General features: G+C 39.4%; 1 protein-coding gene across 10 annotated transcripts in view; it reads left to right on the top strand.

The window, feature by feature from the left end:
* The window catches only part of VPS13D (vacuolar protein sorting 13 homolog D), a 236,859-nt gene that overhangs the window by 26,560 nt on the left and 186,751 nt on the right, over window positions 1-23,548 (top strand). For all 10 annotated transcript variants that reach the window (XM_072828308.1, XM_072828307.1, XM_072828306.1 and 7 more), the window contains exons 18-24: window positions 1,213-1,345; window positions 3,730-5,940; window positions 7,271-7,422; window positions 10,539-11,570; window positions 14,832-14,922; window positions 16,459-16,585; window positions 18,717-18,897. In XM_072828308.1, the coding sequence (XP_072684409.1) occupies window positions 1,213-1,345; window positions 3,730-5,940; window positions 7,271-7,422; window positions 10,539-11,570; window positions 14,832-14,922; window positions 16,459-16,585; window positions 18,717-18,897 (3,927 nt within the window). The remainder of the gene's footprint in view (window positions 1-1,212; window positions 1,346-3,729; window positions 5,941-7,270; window positions 7,423-10,538; window positions 11,571-14,831; window positions 14,923-16,458; window positions 16,586-18,716; window positions 18,898-23,548) is intronic.

The raw sequence follows: 23,548 nt of genomic DNA, 5'->3' as shown, positions 1-23,548 counted from the left end.
TTCTTCACCTCCTCTAGTTAAACCTGTTTGTTTCAACTACAATCAGTAAATTAACTGAACATAGGAAATCCATCATAGCTAACCCAAAATAAAATCTCCTGGCTTTTACAGTCAGAGTATCAAGAATAAAAACAAATGGCTGGGATTAAACCGTGTTTCTTCCCTGTGTCCGTCTTAGAACTCTCTTAAGATTTGTTCATGTTCCATTTTCTGTACCTGATGTTTTACAAATGTTTTACATAAGAGTATTCCCCTTCACTTACTATTATCAGATGAAAAACACCTGGAATGGTGCCCCAGTTTTGTTTCCAGGGTAGATAGTCACTTTGTGCTACTAAATGACCAGCCGACGTGAGGACGCCATAGAAAAGGAGAGCCAAGAAATACTTTACGAGTCCAGCAAAACTCAGTCTGTAGCACAGTGGCATGGAGGTGCCCTGCTTAGATGCAGCAGTAGGTAGAGCAGGGAAAGTGCAGCTCCCTTTGGGGAGCAGAGCCCCTGTAAGTGTAAGGGACAGCAGAACTGTTCCAAGTAAAGTGGAGCCGAAGGTGGTATGGGATGAAGAATTAGTCCTGTTTTCTGTTTCGAGTGTGTGTGTTTCAAGACAAATGCAACAAGTAGTATCCTCTTGTTATCTTAGTCAAAGAGGTTTCTTTCTGATGACATTTATGTATCTTAGCTTTTTACCACATTCATATATTCAAGGCTAATTTTAGTTGCAGGGAAGAACAGTGAACACACTCATGGCTTGGTGTGTTTTTTTATATTTCAAATGTCAAAGCTTGTGTTTTCCACTAAGGTATTTTGACCTGAAAGTTTGTGGTTAGTAATGTCTGTAAGTAAAAATACTTGAATTTGGATGTTTATTGGAATTCCATAATTTCTGCAATACGGTGAGATATTAAGTCCTATAAATTTAGAAGCATGATCTTTCTTAAGCCATGGATCACCATAATCAAAGACCACCCGCCCCCGTCTGGTAATTTGCTAATTTTTTTTCTCCCACTTTAAACATTTACCTGTGATAATGTCTCAAATCCTTAAGGATTTGGATCTACTTTTGTTTTAAACTTTTTCTGTAATACCGTAGATCTTTAAGTCATCCCATAACCCTGAGTGTGGCTTTCAAGAAAGGCTTGAGCCCAACTAATAATGCTGTTCAGTTTTTGCAGTTGTGGTTTTGTTGTTTATAGTTTATTTTATTTCTACAGGAGGAGAGTAAAAGGTGGACAGTGCGACTAGATATTTCTGCCCCTCAGGTGATCTTTCCTGATGATTTCAAATTCAAGAATCCTGTGTTAGTTGTTGTGGATCTAGGGAGAATGCTGTTGACAAATACCCAAGGTATGATATAAATGTGAAGACATACCCTGCATGGGTTGATCTGTCTATGCTTAACCTAGTAAACGAGTTTTAGTGGTGCCTGAGTGGCTCAGTAGCTTGAGCATCTGACTTGATTTCAGCTCAGGTCATGATCTCTCAGGGTTGTGAGATTGAGCCCCATGTCGGGCTCCGTGCTGATTGTGGAGCTGCTTGAGGTTCTCTCTCAATTTCTCTCTCTCTAAAAAAAAAGGGGGCTTTTTATGACATTTTAACCCCAAAGTTCACTTGTTACTTCTTTGATAATAGTTATATTGGGATATGCTTTAAAATGGACCGTTTAGTTATTATTGATATTGACAGAATTGTGCAATTTACTATATTATCTAATCCCAGAACATTTTCATCATTCTGGGAAGACATTCCAAACCTGTCAACTGTCACTCTCCATTACCTCTTCTTCTAGACCCTGCCAACCATTATTCTTTCTATCTCTGTGGATTTGACTATTCTGAACATTTCATAAGGATGCAGTCATGCAATATATGGATCTTTATGTCTCACTTTTTTCTTTTCTTTCTTTTTTTTTTTTTAGTTTTTTTATTTATGAGAGTGAGAGAGAGAGGCAGAGACACAGGCAGAGGGAGAAGCAGGCTCCATGCTGGGAGCCTGACGCGGGACTCGATCCCGGGACTCCAGGATCGGGCGCTGGGCTGAAGACGGGCGCCAAACCGCTGAGCCACCCAGGGATCCCCTGACTTTTTTCAGTTAGCATAATATTTTTGAGATTTATCTATTTTGTAGCTTGTAGTAGTACTTTGTTTCTGTTTGTGGCTGAATGATATTCTTTGGTGTGAATATACCACCTTTTGTTTATCCATTCATTAATTGGTGAGCATTTGGGTTGTTTCTGCTTTTTGGCTACTGCAAATAATGCTGCTATGAGCATTCATGTGCAGACTTTTGTATATACCTGTTTTCAAAATCTTGGTCATATTTCAGTGTGGAATTGCTGGGTCATATGCTGACTTCGTGTTTAACAGTTTGAGGAACTGCCAGATTGTTTTGCAAAAGGGTGGTACCATTTTACTGTTTTACCAGCAGCGTATGGGGGTTTCAATTTCTACATCCTTGCCAAGACTTGTTGTTATCTGTCTTTTGGATTATAGCCATTTTTTTTTTAATGAATATGAAGTAGTATTTCATTGTGTTTTTTTTTTTTTTTTAAAGATTTTATTTATTTATTGTTCATAGAGACACACACACACACACACAGAGGCAGCGACACAGGCAGAGGGAGAAGCAGGCTCCACGCAGGGAGCCCGATGTGGGACTCGATCCTGGGTCTCCAAGATCACACCCCGGGCCGCAGGCGGCGCTAAACTGCTGCGCCACCAGGGCTGCCCTCATTGTGGTTTTTATTTGTATTTCTCAAGCAACATTTTGTATTTTAAAAATATTTCTCTGAACTTCATTTCAAAAATAGGGATTTACTCTATTTAGGAATATTAGGGATATTCTAAAAAGAGACTCCTGGAAGGTTATTTCATTACTGTGACTAGGTCCAAAAAGTATTTATTGTTTACCTTGAGATGGGCAGGAAGAAAGGGGATTCATGGGGTAAAAGGTTGAGGAAGCTTATCAAATAATCTCAACCTAGAGAGAAGACCCAAAAGAGAAGAGATAGAGGATTCAAACACGAGTGGCAAAGTTTGGTGCTACGGGGAATGTTAAAGGGAATTAGATCTGAAGGGAAGGATCTTAAGACCACGGAAAGCACCTACTTGAACTTGTAAACCATAAACATGGAACAGACGTGGGTGGCAGAAACCAGTGGTGTGATTTTGTAGTTGACTTAGCACTGAGCGGTAAAAGACTGGACTGTAGAAGTCTGTAGAAGAGAAGGGTTGAGTTGTGAATTCAGGCTGGAATGGGATGGGATGCTGAGCAGTTACTGCTGCAAGCACTGATCTGGCACCTGGAGTATTGTTGAGTAAGATACATGAGGCCTGAGTTCTTCTGGAACATTCTAGTGGAGGGAGCAAAATGAACACCTAGACAAATACAGGAAAAGATAAACAGACAGATGACTGTGGAGAGTGATGTAAGAATGACTGGTGAGAGCAGCTTGTGGCAGTGGTGGGGCAGTGGGTCATTTTTTCTGCTCCCTGACCTCTGTTCCTATGTCAGCAGGGTTCTATTTTTTCTGTTTTGTGTTTTGCTTTCAAAATTAATAGATAAGTTTAAAGCCAGTAAATGGTAAAATCAGAATTTTATGCATAGAGTTTTCATCCATTTATTTTTTTAAATTGGAATGGGTTGATTCTCTTTTTCCTTAATTATTACAATAAAGGGAAGAGTAAGGAAGGAACAGACATAATACTTTTAATCTTCCTTTTTATCTGCAGATGACTCCAAGAGGAAAAGTGGAGATGGGATAGCATCTGAAGAAAACCAGTTTAGTGATGATGAATATAAGACGCCTCTTGCCACACCTCCTAACACCCCACCTCCTGAGAAAAGCAGTGGTGACGGAGGGAAAACACCTCCTTTTGCTGGAGTTGAATTCAGTGAAGAGCAGCTTCAGGCCCATTTAATGAGCACGAAGATGTATGAGAGGTACTCCCTGTCATTTATGGACCTCCAGATCATGGTTGGACGAGTGAAGGACAATTGGAAGCATGTCCAGGATATTGATGTGGGACCAACCCACGTGGTTGAGAAATTCAATGTTCACCTGCAATTAGAACGTCGATTGATTTATACATCAGATCCCAAGTACCCTGGAGCTGTGCTCTCAGGCAATTTACCAGACTTGAAAATCCACATCAATGAAGATAAAATATCTGCTCTAAAGAATTGCTTTGCTCTCCTGACTACCCCAGAAATGAAGACTTCAGACACTCAGTTTAAAGAGAAGATTTTTCCCCAAGGAGGGCAACGGGGAAGTTTGCAAGACTCAGTAATGAATTTAACCCAGAGCTTTGTGATCTTGGAGCAGCACACCCGTGAGGTTCTGGTAGAGTCGCAGCTCCTCCTGGCTGAATTTAAGGTGAACTGCATGCAGCTTGGAGTGGAGAGCAATGGCCGGTACATTTCCGTGCTCAAAGTGTTTGGGACCAATGCTCACTTTGTGAAGAGGCCTTACGACGTTGAGGTCTCCCTGACCGTTCATGGCTTGCTCCTGGTGGACACAATGCAGACGTACGGTGCTGATTTTGACCTTTTGATGGCTTCACATAAGAACTTGAGCTTTGATATTCCAACTGGAAGCCTCCGGGATAGCAGGGCCCAGTCTCCTGTCTCTGGATCCAATGCAGCCCACCCCACTAATGCTGCCACACTAAATGACCCATCAGCTACTGGTGTTTCGCTTGACAAAATTCTCACCAAAGAACAGGAGTCCCTCATTAAACTGGAATATCAGTTTGTGAGTTCAGAGTGCCCGTCGATGAATTTGGACAGCACTCTTCAGGTGATTTCATTACAGGTGAATAATCTTGATATTATCCTAAACCCGGAGACAATTGTGGAACTGATTGGTTTTCTTCAAAAATCTTTTCCTAAGGAAAAAGATGATTTGAGTCCTCAGCCTTTAATGACTGATTTTGAAAGAAGCTTTAGGGAAGAAGGAGCTTACCAGTCTACATATGAACAGAACACTGAGGTTGCAGTGGAAATCCACAGGCTTAATTTACTACTACTTCGGACGGTGGGAATGGCAAATGGCGAGAAATACGGCAGAAAAATTGCAACTGCAAGTATTGGTGGCACGAAAGTTAATGTCTCAATGGGTAGCACATTTGACATGAATGGTTCTCTGGGCTGTTTGCAGCTTATGGATTTGACACAAGATAATGTTAAGAACCAGTATGTTGTCAGCATTGGGAATTCCATAGGCTATGAAAATATCGTTAGTGATATTGGGTACTTTGAATCTGTCTTTGTTAGACTGGAAGATGCAGCCCTCAGCGAAGCTTTGAGTTTCACATTTGTTGAGAAATCTAAGCAGGAGTGTTTTCTCAACCTGAAGATGGCTTCCTTGCATTATAACCACTCTGCTAAATTTTTGAAGGAGTTGACCCTGTCCATGGATGAGCTGGAAGAAAATTTTCGAAGTATGTTGAAAAGCGCAGCTACCAAAGTCACTACAGTACTAGCTACCAAGACGGCGGAGTACAGTGAGATGGTATCACTCTTTGAAACTCCAAGGAAGGCCCGGGAATCCTTTATCTTAGAAGAAAATGAAATGTATGGGTTTGGCCTCGCTGGGTCTCATTCTGACACCGTAAAGCTAATCTTGAACATAAACATTGAATCCCCTGTTGTTTCTATCCCTCGGAAGCCTGGGAGTCCTGAGTTGTTGGTGGGACACTTGGGACAAATATTCATCCAGAATTTTGTGTCAGGAGATGATGAATCCAGAAGTGACCGTCTGCGAGTAGAAATTAAAGACATTAAGTTATATTCTTTGAATTGTACCCAGTTGGCAGGCAGAGAGGGTCCTGGATCCGAAGTAAGCCGGGCGTTTTGTTCTTCTGGGTCTGTCAGTGCCAGTAGTCAGGAGGAAGCTCAATTTACCCGACATGATTTCTTTGAATCTTTGCACAGAGGTCAAGGTGAGGAGCGCAAATCTTTTGTCTCATTTTGTCTAAAGATTCCAAGCCCAGTGCATGTGGTGGTACTTTGCTTAAAACAACAACAAAAACCAAAAAAACCCCAACCAACCAAACAAAACAACAACAAAAACCTTTTCTTTTAGAATTGTCCCCAGTGAGTATTTAAGAAATCAAAATAGAATTTTATTTTATTTTATTTTATTTATTTTATTTTATTTTATTATTTTATTTTATTTTATTTATTTTATTTTATTTTATATTTTATTTTATTTTATTTTATTTTATTTTATTTTATTTTATTTTATTTTATTTTATTTTATTTATTTTTTCAAAATAGAATTTTAATAGAATGCTTCATACCAGGTTGGTATGTTTTCAGTTTTTCCCATTGGATACCATATTTGGCAAAATAAGAATTTTTTCTTTTTTTTAAGGTTGTCCCCTTTAACACTGGATGAGTGCCCATTTATAGGAATGCTTCAGAGGGTGGAGTCTGTCAGAGTATTATTTACTTTAGTCAAATACATCTGATTTTTTACAGTTCTAAGCTGTAGATCTTTGCTAGTTAGATATTATAGTCCAAGATAGCTGGAGGGATTGACAAAAGTGGAATACAAAATTTAGTCTGTGGATGTTATATTTTCCTAACAGTTTTCTACCATCTTCTGTAATGGATTGGTTCAGGGTCTGGGTATAAGATGCCTATATTTGTGTTCTTGATCTGATCTGCTAAAAACCAAACAGTTCAATCTATTAGTCTTGGCATCCATGAACATCAGGTGAGCCCTAAAGCCTGGCTTTACTTACTGGTGAAGAAAGAAATTCATGTCTTTGAGAATTTCTTCATTTGTGGTTCTCAGGTGTTAATTCACCTTTCACTTACATCCTACCTAAAGATTGCTTTCTCTGCTTGGGATAAAGGTGTTCACTTAGAACCTGGTACTGTTCTTGATTTTGATGTAGGCCTGGTAGGAGGGATCAATCTGTACTTGAAAGCTGGGTAGGGATGAGCAGTTTGCTTTGGAAAATGCTGGCATGGGAGGCTAAGGGAAGTTTAGAGACCTGGTCTGGATTAATGTTCATCGCATTGTACTTTGAAGCCATGAAATAGAGCATATTGTTTCTTTTTTGTGTATGAATTTATGTTGTACCTCTGTTTGTTATGAGTTTTGGTCTTGGTCTTGCTATGAGTTTGCACTCCATCATAGACAAGGCTGTCTTGCTCTAATGGTAACTCACAGACTCTATTTTATACACCCTGTACTTCATCAGCAACAGTGCAATAAGTATTAGTATTTCCAATCTGTCCTTTTTCTCTGTGTCATGCCAGCTTTTCATATCCTGAACAACACCACCATTCAATTTAAACTGGAGAAGATCCCTATAGAGAGAGAATCTGAATTGACTTTCTCCCTTAGTCCGGATGACCTGGGAACTTCTAGCATCATGAAGATCGAGGGGAAATTTGTCAACCCAGTTCAGGTAAACACCTGTTGGTTTTCATGTCTGGGCACTTGAATTCCTATGTATTTTTTTTTAATTCCTATGTTTATATTTATACCACATTGATGTGTCCATATCTTGTTATATAGTTGTATATATAAAATGTTAGAAGGAGAATATGTAGATTCAAAGAGATGTTGTGACTGCCTGTTACTGTCAATAACTTGTTCTGTGAAAGTGGCGCCTTTTCATTGTGTGCTTTCATCGCTGTGGAGTCAGTCTTGTTGGCCACCTTCATGTGGAGGAACAGTGAGTTCTATAGAAGGAGGAGGCAGATCTTTTATTTCATTGCCTTTGAAAAACAGAGTTACTGCTTAAAAAAATCAGAGCCTGTCTTTCCCAGGAGGATATAGTTCTTGTCACTCTTTTGACATACTTGGCTCAGCCTATGAAACAATCTGATTATTTGAGCTGTTGACAGATCCTCTCAAGGGAGAATTAGTTGTGCCCTCTTTGAAATGAAATGGGCCAGGATAGGGATTTCTGTGTGTGTGTGTGTGTGTCTGCACATGCGCTTGTATATGGTGAGTACGCCTGTGTGTGTGATGAGTATATGTGTATACAACTGTCATCCCTTTTCCTTCAGAAGTGTCAGTTTTCCTGCTTTCACAGGGATGAGAGCAAAGAGCGTATTGTTATAAAACAGCAGGGACAGGCAGGATCTTAGGACAGTGGACCCTAGCCTTGGGCAGTACTTGGTCATTAGTCTGTATCTGGCAGCTGTTCTAGAGTAACTCAGGAGTGCTGTTCACAGAACATGTGTACCTTTTGACATCACTAGTTCCTGGATATGAGTCCCTGGGTGAGGGAACTTTCCCCAAAGCTTTCCTATCTTGGCCAAACTTTTGCATAACCAGTAGTGGCTACTAGACTGACATTTTCATCTGAAATCTATTTTTTAACATGAATTCTTTTTTTTTTTTTTTTTTTAAGATTTTATCTATTCATGAGAGACAGAGAGAGAGAGAGAGAGAGAGAGAGAGAGACAGAGACAGAGCAGAGGGAGAAGCAGGCTCCATGCAGGGAGTCTGATGTGGGACTCGATCCTGGGACTCCAAGATCATGCCCTGGGCAGAAAGTGGTGTTAAACCATTGACACCTGGGCTGCCCTATAACATGAATTCTGTTGGATTATGTTGACTTAATGTTCTTATGGTTACCATTCATTTACTGTGATTTTTGATGAAAATCTTCTAAAAATGATTGTAAATCAGTCTAAGTTATTATTTAATAATTCATATTTTTAATAATTTAAAAACACTTTATTATGAAAAATTTAAAGCATACAGTCGAATAGTTTAATGAACCTCACGTACCCATCATTTAGATGCAGCAGTTATCAATATTTTGCCACATTTGTCTCATTTCTCTCTCTCTCTCTTTTTTATTTTTTAGGTGGGGATAGGGTAGGGAGGGGAAGACGGAGAAAGAAAATCTCAAGCAGGCTCCACGCCCAGTGCAGAGTCTGATTTGGGGCTTAATCTTATGACCCTGAGATCATGACCTGAACTGAAATCAAGAGTCAGACGCTCAGCTGAGTGAGCCACCCAAGCACTCCTTTTGGTGAACCATTTTTAAGGCAAATCCCAGTCATACCATTTTTACTGCTATATATTTAGAATGTATCTCTGTAGTCAACGTGCATTTTCTTACATAACTAAAATGGTATTATTATGTCCAAATGAGGATTCCTTGGTTAACATAACAAATTTTAATCCATTTTCAGATTTCAGAGACATTTTTGATTACTTGAAAGAAAAAGGTCTTTTCACCTTTGCTTTGTTTCATTCAGGATCCAAATGAGACCTGTACATTGTGTTTGTGTGATATGTTGTGTGGGTCTTGGTTTAGCTTCCCTCTCGTTTTCTTCCCCACACTATTACTGCATTGTGACAAGTAGGTGAGTTGTCCTGTAGGTTGTCCCACAGTCTGGCTCTGGCTGTTCGTTTATGGCGTCACTCAATTTGTTCTCCCACATTTCCTGTAATACTGTACATTAACTCTACAGGTTTAACTGGATTCAGGTTCCTTTTTTTCTTGGCTAGAACACTTCAGCAGTGGGGTTGGTTCCTCCTATTGCATTATGTCAAGAGGCATGTAATGCTTGGTTGTCTCTGGGTTAGTGATGCTGAGATTGATGATTTTGTGCAGGTCTGGAGATCTGGATCCGTCCACTGTAACATTCCCCTCCAGTCCTTCATAGAAGGGCTTATTCCGTGATGGTACACGTTAGTTCAGTAGGGGCTTAGAACAGGCACTTTCCAATTCTGCCGTTTCTATGTTTGTTTGGAATTTCTCTGTTAAAAAATTGCCTATAAGTATATAAAAAAACTTGTGTGAAAATGTTTTTTTACTAAGTTACAATCAAAAACAAACTATAAAAAAAAACAAAATATAAGGGGAGAGGAAACATAAGTGATCATGGCTTTTTATTATGATTACGAAGCAGTTTTTTTTTTTTTTTTTAAAGATTTTATTTATTTATTCCTTGAGAGACACACACAGAGAGAGGCAGAGACACAGGCAGAGGAAGAAGCAGGCTCCACACAGGGAGTCTGACATGGGACTCGATCCCGGGTCTCCAGGATCCCACCCCAGGCTGAAGGCAGCACTAAACCGCTGAGCCACCGGGGCTGCCCACAAAGCACTTTGTTTAGCTGAACTAAACAAAGGTTGTTAGGCTAATTGGTGGTGATTAGCGAGTTTTAGAACCGCGAGTCTTATTTTTCTGTTCTGTGGTATCACCACATTAGACTTTTGGCAGTGTCCTTGTCAATTTTTGCAGTTGTTTTTGTGGGTTAGAAAGAGTGATTTTACAGATTCAGGCCTACAGTCAACAGTACTTATTGAACATTGATTGTGTTAAGATTATTTTGTGAGGTGCTGGGGGAGGCAGGAGGAGGGCCTTATCAGTAGACATGGGTCATGACAAGTTAAGGACAGAAAAGGAACAGAAGGGATAGTCCTGCAGTCAACTAATTTGTAACATCTTGGGGAAACCCGTAAACATCAACTTTGGAAATTTGTGGGCAGGTGCATTTGAGTGCAATTAATAATTGGTAGTGGGATAACTGAATTTCTCTCTTTGACTGCAGGTGGTGTTAGCAAAGCACGTGTATGAGCAGGTTTTACAAACGCTGGACAATCTTGTGTATAGTGAAGATCTGAATAAGTTTTCGGCCAGTGCAACCTCCTCACCTTGCCCTAATTCTCCTCTGCCTTCCCTCAGTACCTGTGGAGAACCTTCTATTGAAAGGAAGGAGAATGGATTGTTCAGCCACTCCAGCCTTTCTAACTCTTCTCAAAAGTCCTTGTCTCTGAAGGAAGTCAGATCTTTTACCCAGATTCAAGCCAACTTTTGTATATCAGAGCTTCAAGTCCAGCTAAGTGGAGATCTGACTTTGGGGGCCCAGGGTCTTGTGAGCTTAAAGTTTCAGGATTTTGAGGTGGAATTCAGTAAAGACCATCCTCAGACTTTATCTATTCAGATTGCCCTGCGCTCTCTGCTGATGGAAGACTTACTGGAGAAAAATCCAGATTCTAAATATAAAAACCTGATGGTGTCTCGGGGAGCCCCTAAGCCATCTAGTTTAGCGCAAAAAGAATATCTTTCTCAGTCTTGTCCTTCAGTATCCAATGTGGAGTATCCTGACATGCCTCGGTCTCTCCCTTCCCACATGGAAGAGGCTCCTAATGTCTTCCAGCTGTATCAAAGACCCACCTCAGCATCCCGGAAGAAGCAAAAGGAAGTCCAAGACAAGGACTGTCCCTTGACCCCACCTCCTTCACCAACAGTAGATGAGCCCAAGATACTTGCTGGAAAGAGTAAATTTGATGATTCCTTGGTACATATCAATATATTCTTGGTGGATAAGAAACATCCAGAATTCACTTCCAGTTATAATCGAGTTAACCGGAACATTGATGTTGATTTTAACTGCCTGGATGTGCTGATCACACTACAAACCTGGGTCGTGATACTAGATTTTTTTGGAATTGGTTCCACTGCCGACAACCATGCAATGAAGGTGCTGCCTGAGGACATTCTACAAAATGTGAAGTCAGAATCAAACGCTCTCTCAGAGTCTGAACTTCAGGATCCAGTTAACACTAAGCTGGATCTCAAGGTATCATTTCCCTTGTTCATTCACCCTAAGAAATAGATCTTACTGACAGGGGAGCTATATATAGTCTTCTGGATGTCTGTTAATATTTTAGGTAAGGTTTTAGCATAAATCCCATCTGGAGGCAAGAAAAATAAATGGTTTAGGTAACCGTCCACGTTTCCTTTTGGTCCTGCAGTTTGGTGGAATGCCTTATTTTCTTGAAGCCTCAGTTTGCTGGTCTTCTGTCATCCAGTTAATTAAGATAACTAAATGGGGGTAATGTATGTAAAGTACCTAGCTGAGTATCTGGGATGTAGTAGCTATTCTAGAATGTGGCTTTGATCCTCTCCCTGCTCACTTAGAACATTGTTGGCTTTCACTGAGGCAACAGGACAGCCATTGAGAATGAAGTCTCAGGTCAGACCGCCTGGGTTTGAATCCTGGCACTTTTGCTGTAACCTGTAGCTGTGTGGCCTTGGGCACAGTTTTTAACTTCTTTCTCTCTCAATTTTCTCATCGACGAAATGGAGGTGTTGAGTGGTGCCTCCATCATTGGAATGTTGCAAAGATTAGGTAAGATAATTATACGAGGGGAGCCTTTTGCGCAGTGCTTGGCAGGAAGTGAGCATTCAGCGATTGATAGCTTTTATAGTTTTGCTATTATGTGGATTACCAGACTTACAATTGTCCTTGATACTCTTATTGTAAATGTTTAAAAACACTTAAAAAAGATAGAATTTGATTTTAAGGTTATATTCTGTTCTGTATGCTTAGCACAGTAAGATGTGTAAGCAGCAGCTCAACTCACTGTTTGGGGGCATGTCATCGGAACTAGCACCCTCCAGAGCCCGGGACTCCCTGCAGTGGCTGATGACATCTGTGCCTGGAGAGCGAAGTTTTTTATCTACTTGTCTTAGCAAATGCGGACTTGCACTTGCTGCTGGGGAACAGTCAGGGAGGAGAGTCATGTTTAATCCAGTTGCTGTCTTCTTTCCTTAGCTGGCAAGAGGCTGCATTCCTCTAGAAATGGAAGAGCTTTCGGGGCAGAGTTGGGCATGCATCAGTGTCATCTCTCCCATCTCTGTTTGTGGATGAGTGCCTCTGCGGCACTCTGAGACCTCTGGAACCTTGTTTAGCCAGATGAATGGCAACTGGAGAGGCTTCAGTCATTGTTTTGGACCTCATTTTTTATGTAGCCGTGACTTTCATCCTGGGGTACCAGTCATGAATGGCCTCAGGAACCCTTTGGTGTTGGGTGTGGAAGAGCTCCAGAGGCCTTTGCACAGATAGACATAGCTGGCTTCACACAAGAACACCACCAGATAATGCCCTTCAGCAATGGGCTATTTTAGAATAAGAATTTTTGAAAACATTTTTATTGTGAAAAATTTCAAACATAACACAAATAGTTTAATGAACTTCCATTTACTCTGTTCCTTTAAGATTCATCACATTTACTTTATTCCTTTTTTCTTTTTGCTGAAGAAAGCAGAATTCCGGATACATGATTTTACCTCTTGATGCTTCAGTATTCATTTCTAAAAAATGTGAACATGTTCTTACATACCCACATCTAACTAAATTAATGAGAATTTCTTGGTATTCTGTAACACTACTCAATCCATAATCAGATCTTTCTGATTATCTCAGAGTAGCCCTTTTACTAGTGGATTATATAGAGAGAAATGAATGGTTAAGAAACTTCATGTCTTCTCTGTGATCTCTGCAATTCATTGGAATACTTTACTTTTCTGAACTGTAGTTTCTTCGTCTACAAAAGGGGGAGAATTAAATAAAATACCATGTGACTCCTTTGGTTGGGAGTTCAAGTAAGGTTCACATGTTATGTTAGCTGTCATTAGCTGTCATATCTCCTAAATCTCTGTTAATTAAAGAAAACCAGTCTTCATTCCCCCCATGCCATTGGCTTGTGGAAACCTTGTGGACACAGGGTTAGTATCCTGCAGAGTGTCCCACATTCTGGATTTTTCTTTTGGTTTCCTTTTGGTGCCATTTGACTTCTTTGATCTTCTAATTTTAGAAATGGAAGTTAGCTCTAGAGGCTTCCTCAGATTCAGGTTCACCTTTGTGTTAAGAACACCTCGTAGGTCGCGCTGGGTGCTTCTTGTTGAGTCATGCCCGGGGAATGCAACATCTGTCCCACTTTTAGTGATGTTAGGATTCACGTTAAGAACAGGGTGTGGTTGTGACAGCTGGATTCCTCTAATCAAAGCGTTTTTAGCCTCACTGTATTTGTTATTTGGGTGATTACGTAAGTGACTAGAAGCTTTCTGTTTCCCTCTTTCATGATAATCTCGTTTCCTTGAGACTTGTGTGTCTGTTAGGAAGCTTTCTGCAGTCTCCAAGGCCACTGCACCCACAACAATCCCCTCCTTTTTTCTCTGCCTTCCTCTACAAATGTTCTTCCCTCTTCTTTTCTTCTTCTTCTTTTCTTTCTGCCTTCTTCCGTCTTTTTTCCTCCTTATTGTGGATTCATCAAACTTTTACTGAGCACCTGCTTAGTGGCAGGCACTGAAAATACAGGGGTGAGTCTGGTACTTGGAAGCAGTGAATGTGAATTGAGGTCCCATCTTTTCGACTTTCACCTTCCTTCTCTCCAACTGCTCTCTTATCCCCACTGATGACGCTAAGGTACCTGTCTCAACACGTCCTATATATAGAAGTCCTTTGATATTTGAAATGACAGTGTTACAATACAGGATTTGTTACAAGGATTGTGGTTCCTAAGACAGAATTTTGGTGTTCCTATTTCTGTGTATCCCTTGAAAAGAAAATCTTTGATGGTAGTTCCTAGGTGAAGTCCCAGTTGATCACCAGAGACTTCTATTAAATATTTGTCTAGTCAGTAAACAGAATTCTAAGTCCTATTTATCATTTTGCTTGGATGGATTTCTTAAGGTAAGATGTAAAGAATCTCTATGAGTAATTACAGAATAATGCAATATTAAAAACATGCAAAAGTGAGAAAAATTGTTTTATAATATAACATGTTTCACTAACGAAGTGTAGATGAGGTGAGCACAGAGACGACACCAGAGGCCCATGGTTTTAGGCTGTTCAGTTGAGCCTCTTTCTCATCAGCTTTCTCTTCGGATTATATGTGACTGAAAAAGAAAGCAAAAATGAAATTGGCATCCACAAAAGTGTTTACTTCAAATTCGCTGAGCCTTTCTGTATCTTCCTCAATTTGTTTCTGTTTGCCTGACATGTATCTTTTCTCTCCCAATAAGATCTGTCTTGCTTTATTTCCCATGTTCTTAGGTTCATTCACTCTCTCTTGTGCTGAATAAGACCACCAGTGAGCTTGCTAAAGCGAGTGTGTCCAAATTAGTGGCACACCTGGAAATGATTGGTAAGTGGAGAGAAATCAAACTTGCAAAATCTGGTAAAAACTTGAGCCTCCTGCTCGACAAATCTAATTGTCCTCACGTGCAAAGTAAGGTGGGGGATCAGTGGCTTAGACCAAAAAGTTCTTGGTCTAGCTATGATTGCTGATAGTGGTTCCCAGATACTGCCTTATGGATAAGAATCATGTGGACAGCTTGTTAAAAATAGAAGTGTTTGCCCACTTCCTGCCCCATCCCCAAAATGTGGTTCGTTTGGTTGGGATGGGGCGGTGGCATCTATCTTGTGTTTTTAACACACTCTGTCTAGGGTGACTATATATAATTTTTTGTCCAAATTGTGACATTTTGAGAGTGAAAGGGGACATAATTAATAATTACACCTGGGAAACCAGGGTATATATTTAATCTATTGCCATAAATAGAGCTGCCAGTAGGCGGTGTGATTTTAGGTAGGAGGACGTGGCACAGCTGGCATTCTAATAGGACTCTGCAGGTTGAAATTGTTAAACACAAGTGATCAGACACATCAAGTTCTAAATAGTAGAGGTTTATAAAGTGTGAATAAAACACTGTTCCTTCCTTAAGGAACAGATAGTGAAATATGGAAGATCACAGAGCTCAAATGTTGACTTTGTGGTATAAACAAGAATGTCTTTTGAGAAGGGAATGACCCGGAATTGAGATTTCATGCCTGGTGTAGATTAAATTAATTTATAAAAGCTCAGAAGAGATAGGCCTTTAAAATTGGGATAAGTTAGTTAGAGATATAAGGGTCATATATATAACATCTTAAGTTCATTGAGAGCTGAACTAGCATGGCAAATATAAACACCTAAGTCATTGCTTTGTAGAGCTAATTATGATGATAGAACTTGTTTTATGGAAGCAGCAGTTCACAGTATCACTTTTTAATATCCACACCATGTAAAGAATGATTCATCATAAGTTCACATCCTAGGTGCGCATGTCTTAACATCCTTCTTTGTTCTTTTCCACCTTCAAGGGGTTTCATTCTTGTAATAAATACCAGAGTAGTTTTAGATCTGTCTCCAGTGTCTGTCTCATTAATTGCACTTTTTATTAAATCACACTAACACCCACTTAATGTTGCCTGAATACCTGACATATCTCTGACACTTCCTCCCTGATTCTTTTATTCATAGTACAATTAATAGACCTTTTGCTATTTCACTAATTCTAATTAGTGGTCTTAATCTCAGAAAGGATCTCATTTTGTCTGTATTTAGAAATGTTTTATCCTTTGTGTATGCATTCAGTTTAATTTCTTCCCCTTTATAAAGGTTAAAGTATGATAAGCCGTTTGTTTCAACTCCCTTTGGACTTCTGCGTTGAGACCATTTGAAATAATGTGGAAAATGTTTTTGATGGATGTATTGGAAAATGAAAATTTGCTTTTGACATTTAATTTGGATAAATAGTGAAAAGTCTGAGACGTGTGTATCAGTTCTTGTGCCAGACATATTTAAGGTGTAGTATGAAAAAAGATACATAAGGATGTGTTCTAATTTTAACAACTCTAGATGGAGACCTGGCCTTACAGGGAAGCATTGGGAGCCTGTCCTTGAGTGACCTTACAGCCCATGGAGAATTCTACAGAGAGCGGTTCACTACAAGTGGGGAAGAAGCACTCATCTTCCAGACTTTTAAGTAAAAATACCAATTTTTCTCATTTGACATTTTGTCATATTTGTTTGCTGTTTCAAATTCTTGTTGGCTAAACAATAAAAGTTTAAAAAGATTTTTACCTTTGGGGTACCTGGGTGGCTCAGTGGTTGAGCATCTGCCTTTATTCTCATGAATAAATAAATAAAATATAATGAATAATAAATATTGAGGGTACGAATTTAGATCAGTTTTCATTTAGTTCTCAATGTTCTGGAATGACTTCAGCCTGAAAAAGTTGTTGATGATATGGATGTCATATTATGCATTTTTTTCTATATAAAGACAATCTATATTGAATCTTTTCAGTTTTAGAATTTAGAAGGCATTTTTAGGCCTTTTAGTTTTTAAAGAATGGTTTCTTCAGAAGGCTAAAAGTGGGTTTTCAACATCTTAGGCAGCTGTTAGAAAATATAGATATCCAGCTCTGCCCCCAGATTTTCTGCTCTAAGGAAGTGCTCAGTCTTTCTTCTTTTTTTTTTAAAGATTTGCTAAAGTGATTCTCATGTTTAACTAGAGCTGAGAAAAACTGTCCCCAAAGATATCTGAGAACTTTTTCTTTCATTTTTAGGGGGAGTATATCATAATCTACTGAGAATGTAGATTGATGTGTTTATATTACTATCTACCACAGTGGTGTAATTTTATGATAAATGAGATAATTTTTTTAAAAAGATTTTTTATTTATTTATTCATGACAGACACACAGAGAGAGGCAGAGACACAGGCAGGGGGAGAAGCAGGCTCCATGCAGGGAGCTGGACGTGGGACTCAATCCTGGGTCTCCAGGATCACACCCTGTGCTGAAGGAGGTGCCAAACCGCTGGACCATCAGGGCTGCCCAAATGAGATAATTTTTTAAAGATTTTATTTATTTGAGAGGGAGAGAGAGCAGGAGAGCACAAGCATTGGAGAAGGAGAAGCAGGCTGCCCATCCAGCAGGGAGCCCGAGTGGGGCTTCATCCTAGGAACCTGGGATCATGACCTGAGCCAACAATAGCTACTTAACTGAGCCACTCAGGTGCCCTGATAAATGAGATAATTATTATTTTTTTAAAAATTTTTAAATTTTTATTTATTTTTGATAGTCACACACAGAGAGAGAGAGAGGCAGAGACACAGGCAGAGGGAGAAGCAGGCTCCATGTACCGGGAGCCCGACGTGGGATTCGATCCCGGGTCTCCAGGATTGTGCCCTGGGCCAAAGGCAGGCGCTAAACCGCTGCGCCACCCAGGGATCCCAAATGAGATAATTAATATAAAAGTCCTAACTATCTACCTGGCACACAATAGGTGCTTAAGCAACTCTGAGTTTCTTTCCCCTGTGACTGTGTCCCATATAATTTACTATTATGATACCATGTCCTTTAAAATGAAAACCCATCATAAAAGTTTTCTAATTTTTACTTGGAATGTAGATGCTAAACCTCTTTGGCCTACATTGCCCTGAAGTAAAAAGAAGACTTCTTTCTACCTCCAGGAGACAGTTTTCCCTAGAAACATTGATTCTGTTGCCTAATGTTCTTTACCCATTGGTTCATGGACTTATTTTTGTCCTCTTTTGAGTCCCATGTTGTTACAGTCTTTGAGTGATTCTTCACTTTTCCGTAAAGGCGGGGAAAGAGGCATGAGCCACAGGTGGCTTCTGTGTGAGTTCTGGAATCGAGAGGGAGTCTAGGGGCGCCTGGGTGGCTCACTTGATTAAGCATCTGTCTTGGGCTTTAGTTCATGATCTCAGGGTCCTGAGATTGAGCCCCAGGCTCCCTGCTCAGCCGGGAGTCTGCTGCTTCTCCCTCTCTGTCCATATCCCCTTCATTCATGCTCTCTCTCACTCTCTCTCAAATAAATAAAATCTTAAAAAAAAGAGGGGGGGGGAAATCTAGCACCAGGACTGCCCGTCTGTTCATAGCCATAGCCATCACACCAGACTTTATTTAACATGGTTGCCACAGCTTAGAGAAGGAGTTAAGTATTGGAGTTCACTTTGTCCAACCTGAGTGTGGATTTGCATTTCAAAAGCTAAAGCTGTTTTCTAGGGAAACCCCTAAATGAGCCCGTTTTCTTCCAATGCTGACTGGTATCTGGCTCCCAAATCACACTTCTGCGCTTATTCCCAGATACGGCCGGCCTGACCCTCTGCTCCGGAGAGAACACGATGTCCGAGTGAGCCTCCAGATGGCGTCCGTGCAGTATGTCCACACACAGCGCTTTCAGGCAGAGGTGGTGGCCTTCATTCAGCATTTCACTCAGCTGCAAGATGTCTTAGGGCGCCAGCGAGCTGCTATCGAGGGGCAGACGGTAGGAAGGCTCATTACCCTGGGTTGCTTTTCTGATTTTATCCATAGAACTTTTAAGCCTCTAGAGAAAAGTCTGGAAAATTTCACTGCAAAAGGGAAAGGTCTTTAGGTATTTACCTGCTTGCTAGTGTGGTCCATGTAGCCAACTACCTGCAGGAGTCCTACCGTAATTGGAGAGCTTACATCCCTTCTTCATTGTGTCGTGTTTTAATGGCCTTTAAGGTTTAGCTTTAGCTTCCTCTAAAGAAGATAGATGAAGTTGGTGGCTAACACTTTTGGTCCCTTTTGGTATTTTAGTGGAGATACTTCTCTTCAAAAATGTTTCCTTTTTTTTTTTTTTTTTTTCAAAAATGTTTCCAAAGAACATACCGATTATATAAAGAGAGTTTTTTCCAAATAGATTCACAGTTCCTAACTTCTTCATTCGTGGGTCTCTTAGTGTTTTGGAAATATTTCCATGGCACGTCCTTAGCCAAAAGACACACCTCAAGGTCTTTCCATTTAAAAAATAGTTCAGTCTAAACAACTTGGGCAGTACATGTGTCCTAACGACTCAGTAGCTCTTTAAAAAAAATGACACAGAAGTGAAAGACTTGTATTTTTATTTCATTTGTAAATAAATTACTTGCTAATAGGGACGTAAGTGCCCCTTGGCACTGTACAGCTTCTCAGACTTGGGACCAGGCTGGACACGGCAGCCCTCATTTCCTGTCCCACATTCATTGTCTCATGGCACTGGCTTTTTCAGCAACTGCTGGAGACCTGGCTTCACGAAGATGTAACATGAAAGGAATGTAGCGTGATCTAACATTGAACGTGAACTATCTCAGTCTAGAATATGCATTGTCCGACAGATGATATGTTTGCCCCCCAAACTTAAAATGTCCTGACAGCACACATGTGAGTGTGTGGCGGTGTCTTCTGGTATCTTCACAGAGTTTGGGAACCATAGAAAACGTTTACGGCGTAGTCCTTTGTAAAACTTATTTTTAAGCTTCATTAGGTAAAAGATTATAATTAAATCGATAACAGTCTTTAGTGACAACATTTAAAGTCTTTAATTTAAATTTTTGAATATGTTCCATATTGATTTAGTACAGAATCAAAGTAAAAGGACATTTGATGAAAAGTTTCCTTCTCAATTACTTTTCCTTAACCAGCCAGTTTCTCTCTATGGAGGTAATCATGTTACTAGTTTCCTGTGTATCTTTGAGAGAATATATTTTTTTAAAAATATAAAAGCACAGGGGCACTTGGGTGGCTCAGTTGGTTAGGCCTCCGACTTTTTTTTTTTTTTTTTTAAATTCTTTTTTTTTTTTTTAATTTTTATTTATTTATGATAGTCACAGAGAGAGAGAGAGGCAGAGACATAAGCAGAGGGAGAAGCAGGCTCCATGCACCGGGAGCCCGATGTGGGACTCGATCCCGGGTCTCCAGGATCGCGCCCTGGGCCAAAGGCAGGCGCTAAACTGCTGCGCCACCCAGGGTTCCCGAGGCCTCCGACTTTTGATCTCAGCTCAGGTCTTGATCTCAGGGCTGTAGGTTCAAGCCCTCATTGGGCTCCACATTGGGCGTGGAGCCTACTTAGTTGAGAAAAGATATACATATATATGTATAAATATGTACTTATTTATAAAAGCACAGTCAAATTATAAGGAATGTGGGAAAAGAGGATCTTACTGTGTCCTAGTATCCCAGGTATGTTTTAATTTGTTTTCATTGTTTTTTAAATTTCTCCCAATGCATGTTTCCATGGTTGTAATCATAGAGTATATGACCTTTTATTTTCTCTCCAGAAACTTTTAAAATAAACTTATTTGACACGTATAAAAGAGTACCTACAGCATGTCATTTTCAAAGTATGATAATAAAATGAACATATGTGAACCTACAACCAAAATAAAAATTAAAACATCGCTAAGGCTGCTGCATGTGTTCGTACCCCATCCCATCTCATTCCTGTCAACTCCTTTGGTAACTGCTCTCCAGATTTTTGGGTCTTGTGGTCCCTTAAAAAAAAAGTTCCCATATAATATTTTTTGCTTCATTTGTTCTGATCTTTATAAAAATGGTATTAAGCCGTGTTTAATGTTCTTTTACTTGCTTCCCCCCCCCTCCCATTTTCATTTAGATACATTCAGGTTGCTACACGTGATTGCCTTTCATTTAATTTCACTGTTGTAGTTTATTGCGTGTAACAATAAAATAGATAAAATAGATTTATCCATTTTCCTGTTGAACATTTGGTTGTTTAGAGTGTTTTGCTGTTGTGTACTATGTCTCCTGGTGCACATGTGTTAAGAGTCTCTCTGAGCAGGATTTCTGGGCCGTGGGGTATATGCACGTTTATCTTTAAAAGACCGCGCCAGGGATCCCTGGGTGGCGCAGCGGTTTGGCGCCTGACTTTGGCCCAGGGCGCGATCCTGGAGACCCGGGATCGAATCCCACGTCGGGCTCCCGGTGCATGGAGCCTGCTTCTCCCTCTGCCTGTGTCTCTGCCTCTCTCTCTCTCTCTCTGTGACTATCATAAAAAAAAAAAAAATAGAAGACCGCGCCAGATTGTTCTCTGAAACCATTATGCACTCCCACTGGCAATGTAGAAGAATTCCTTTTAATTCATATCCTTTTATGAATTAATATTCTTTAGTTATATCTTTATTTTGGGCCAACAGTGGTGTAATGGCATTATTACATTTATGTTCTACCTATGCTTTTTTGTGTTATTTTTACTTATTTTAAAAAGAATTAAAAAAAATTTAATTCCACATACCTATGCTTTTTAAAAGAAACATAAATTGAAAAAAATTTAAAAAAAGAAACATAAATTGAGGAATAGCATACAGTACATACAGTAATGTACTGTAAAGTGTGTTAATTTTATGCATTCAATTTTGAAAGCCAGCATGTTAACCTTTTTTCATAACCTGTTTTCATTTTGCTTTGCATTTTTCATAGCAATCCTATTTTATAGCTGTATAATCCATCAAGTCAGTTTACTTAACCATTTCCTTGTTTTTTAACATTTAAATTGCTTCCAGTTTTTCATTTTTGTGAGTAATACTTCTATGAATAGCATTGTATGCCTAGGTTTTTTTTTTTTTCTTCCATTTTTTGAATTATTTTTATAGTATTGAATCTTGTAAATGATATTGTTTGGTCAAAGTGATGAACATTTTTGTGACTCTCAGTTCAATACTTCTTTTTTTTTTTGTTTTTTTTTTTTTTTGTTTTTTTCAGTTCAATACTTCTAATAAATGTTGTCTATTAGGATTAAGTACCCTTAAAATGATTATTTTCACCTATGCAGTTTAAGCAGCAGTTTTACTGTGAGGAATCCCTAGCAGTAGGAAATGAGACAATGTGCGTTACTGTGTAACTGGGCTTAACTTCCTGGGTTAAGTAGAAATTAAACAGGATAGTCTTTGAAGTTTTTGTTATATCGAGTTAAGTAAGACAAGTAGATGGTAAAGGAATGATTTTCTGTTTTGAACAGTGCTAAGTGTGTGAGCTCTAAAGAAAAGCTGATTTTCTCAAGGATCTTTAATCCTAGTTGTTTAAAATACTTAGGTGTAAGATTTTGCATTACTTAGATTTATGGAGAGTGCTAAAGACCTATTTTGCTGATAAAATTGAGGCTATTTTGAAACTTAAAATTGCTTTCTCCTACTATTGTACAGGTGACAGGTAGTATCCTCTACCTGTGACTTGTAGCTGGATTTTTATTCCTGTATTTTCTAGTGTCTGTAAATAATGATCCAGTAGGACTTGACATTTCTTTTTAATCTTGATATTTGAAATTATAAGAGCATCATGTTCCTCGATTGGGCCAAATATTTTTTACCCCAGAAGTGTGATATGGTTTTCCTGTGTCTTCTGCTTTACCTGTTTTTCTTTTATTTGTTAAACTTTTATTCACTGAGCAACTGGGAGTACAGATTTTTGGTGGAGCTAAGATGTATTGCAGTTTTGAAATCTTAGTACAAGAATCTGGAGTCTGGGTGTTGCCAGTATAAGCTGTGTCACCAGCAGCAAGTTATTTTTCTTGCTCAATTCTCTCTCAATTATTGGAGGAAAATGGAGATACAAAAAATAAATATGCTGTACATTCGCTTAACAATATATTAACGATGCTTTGTAGTTTTCAGAGTGCTTTCACATATACGATCTCATTTGATCCTTATGACAACCTTGTTTGTTCATTTCTGTGAATTATTTAGTGAATGTTCATTGACAAATGTTGTGTCATACAGTCTGCCAGGTGCTAGGAACATAATGGAAAGCAAGAAAGACAGGGTCATTGCCCTAATGGAGCTCATGTTTTAGTGAGATGATATAACCCAGGAAAAAATATAATTAGTTATGATTGTAGTCAGTGAGGGAGTGGTGGGCAGGTGTGTTATTGCCATTTTATCAGGGAGGAAACAGTAATTCTTTACTCTGCTTGTCTGGGACTCTAGCTAACTCACAGAGTTAGCTTTGTGCTTTTCCCTTAATGGGGGAACATGTAACATGTAACTGTTAAGGCTGTTAGAGAAGTAAGAGCTATGTGGTATTAGTGTATTAGTTTTGAGTCTGCCCCTTCATGCACTGAACTTCATAAAATAGAGTCATATGCTACTAGATGATTTCTTCTACGTGCTCCAAGGGTATGG

This window comes from Canis lupus, chromosome 5, assembly GCF_048164855.1.
Source record: "Canis lupus baileyi chromosome 5, mCanLup2.hap1, whole genome shotgun sequence".
Lineage (NCBI taxonomy): Eukaryota > Metazoa > Chordata > Mammalia > Carnivora > Canidae > Canis > Canis lupus.
The sequence above is the reverse complement of the archived record's forward strand: the minus strand, read 5'-3'. Positions and strand labels throughout refer to the sequence as shown.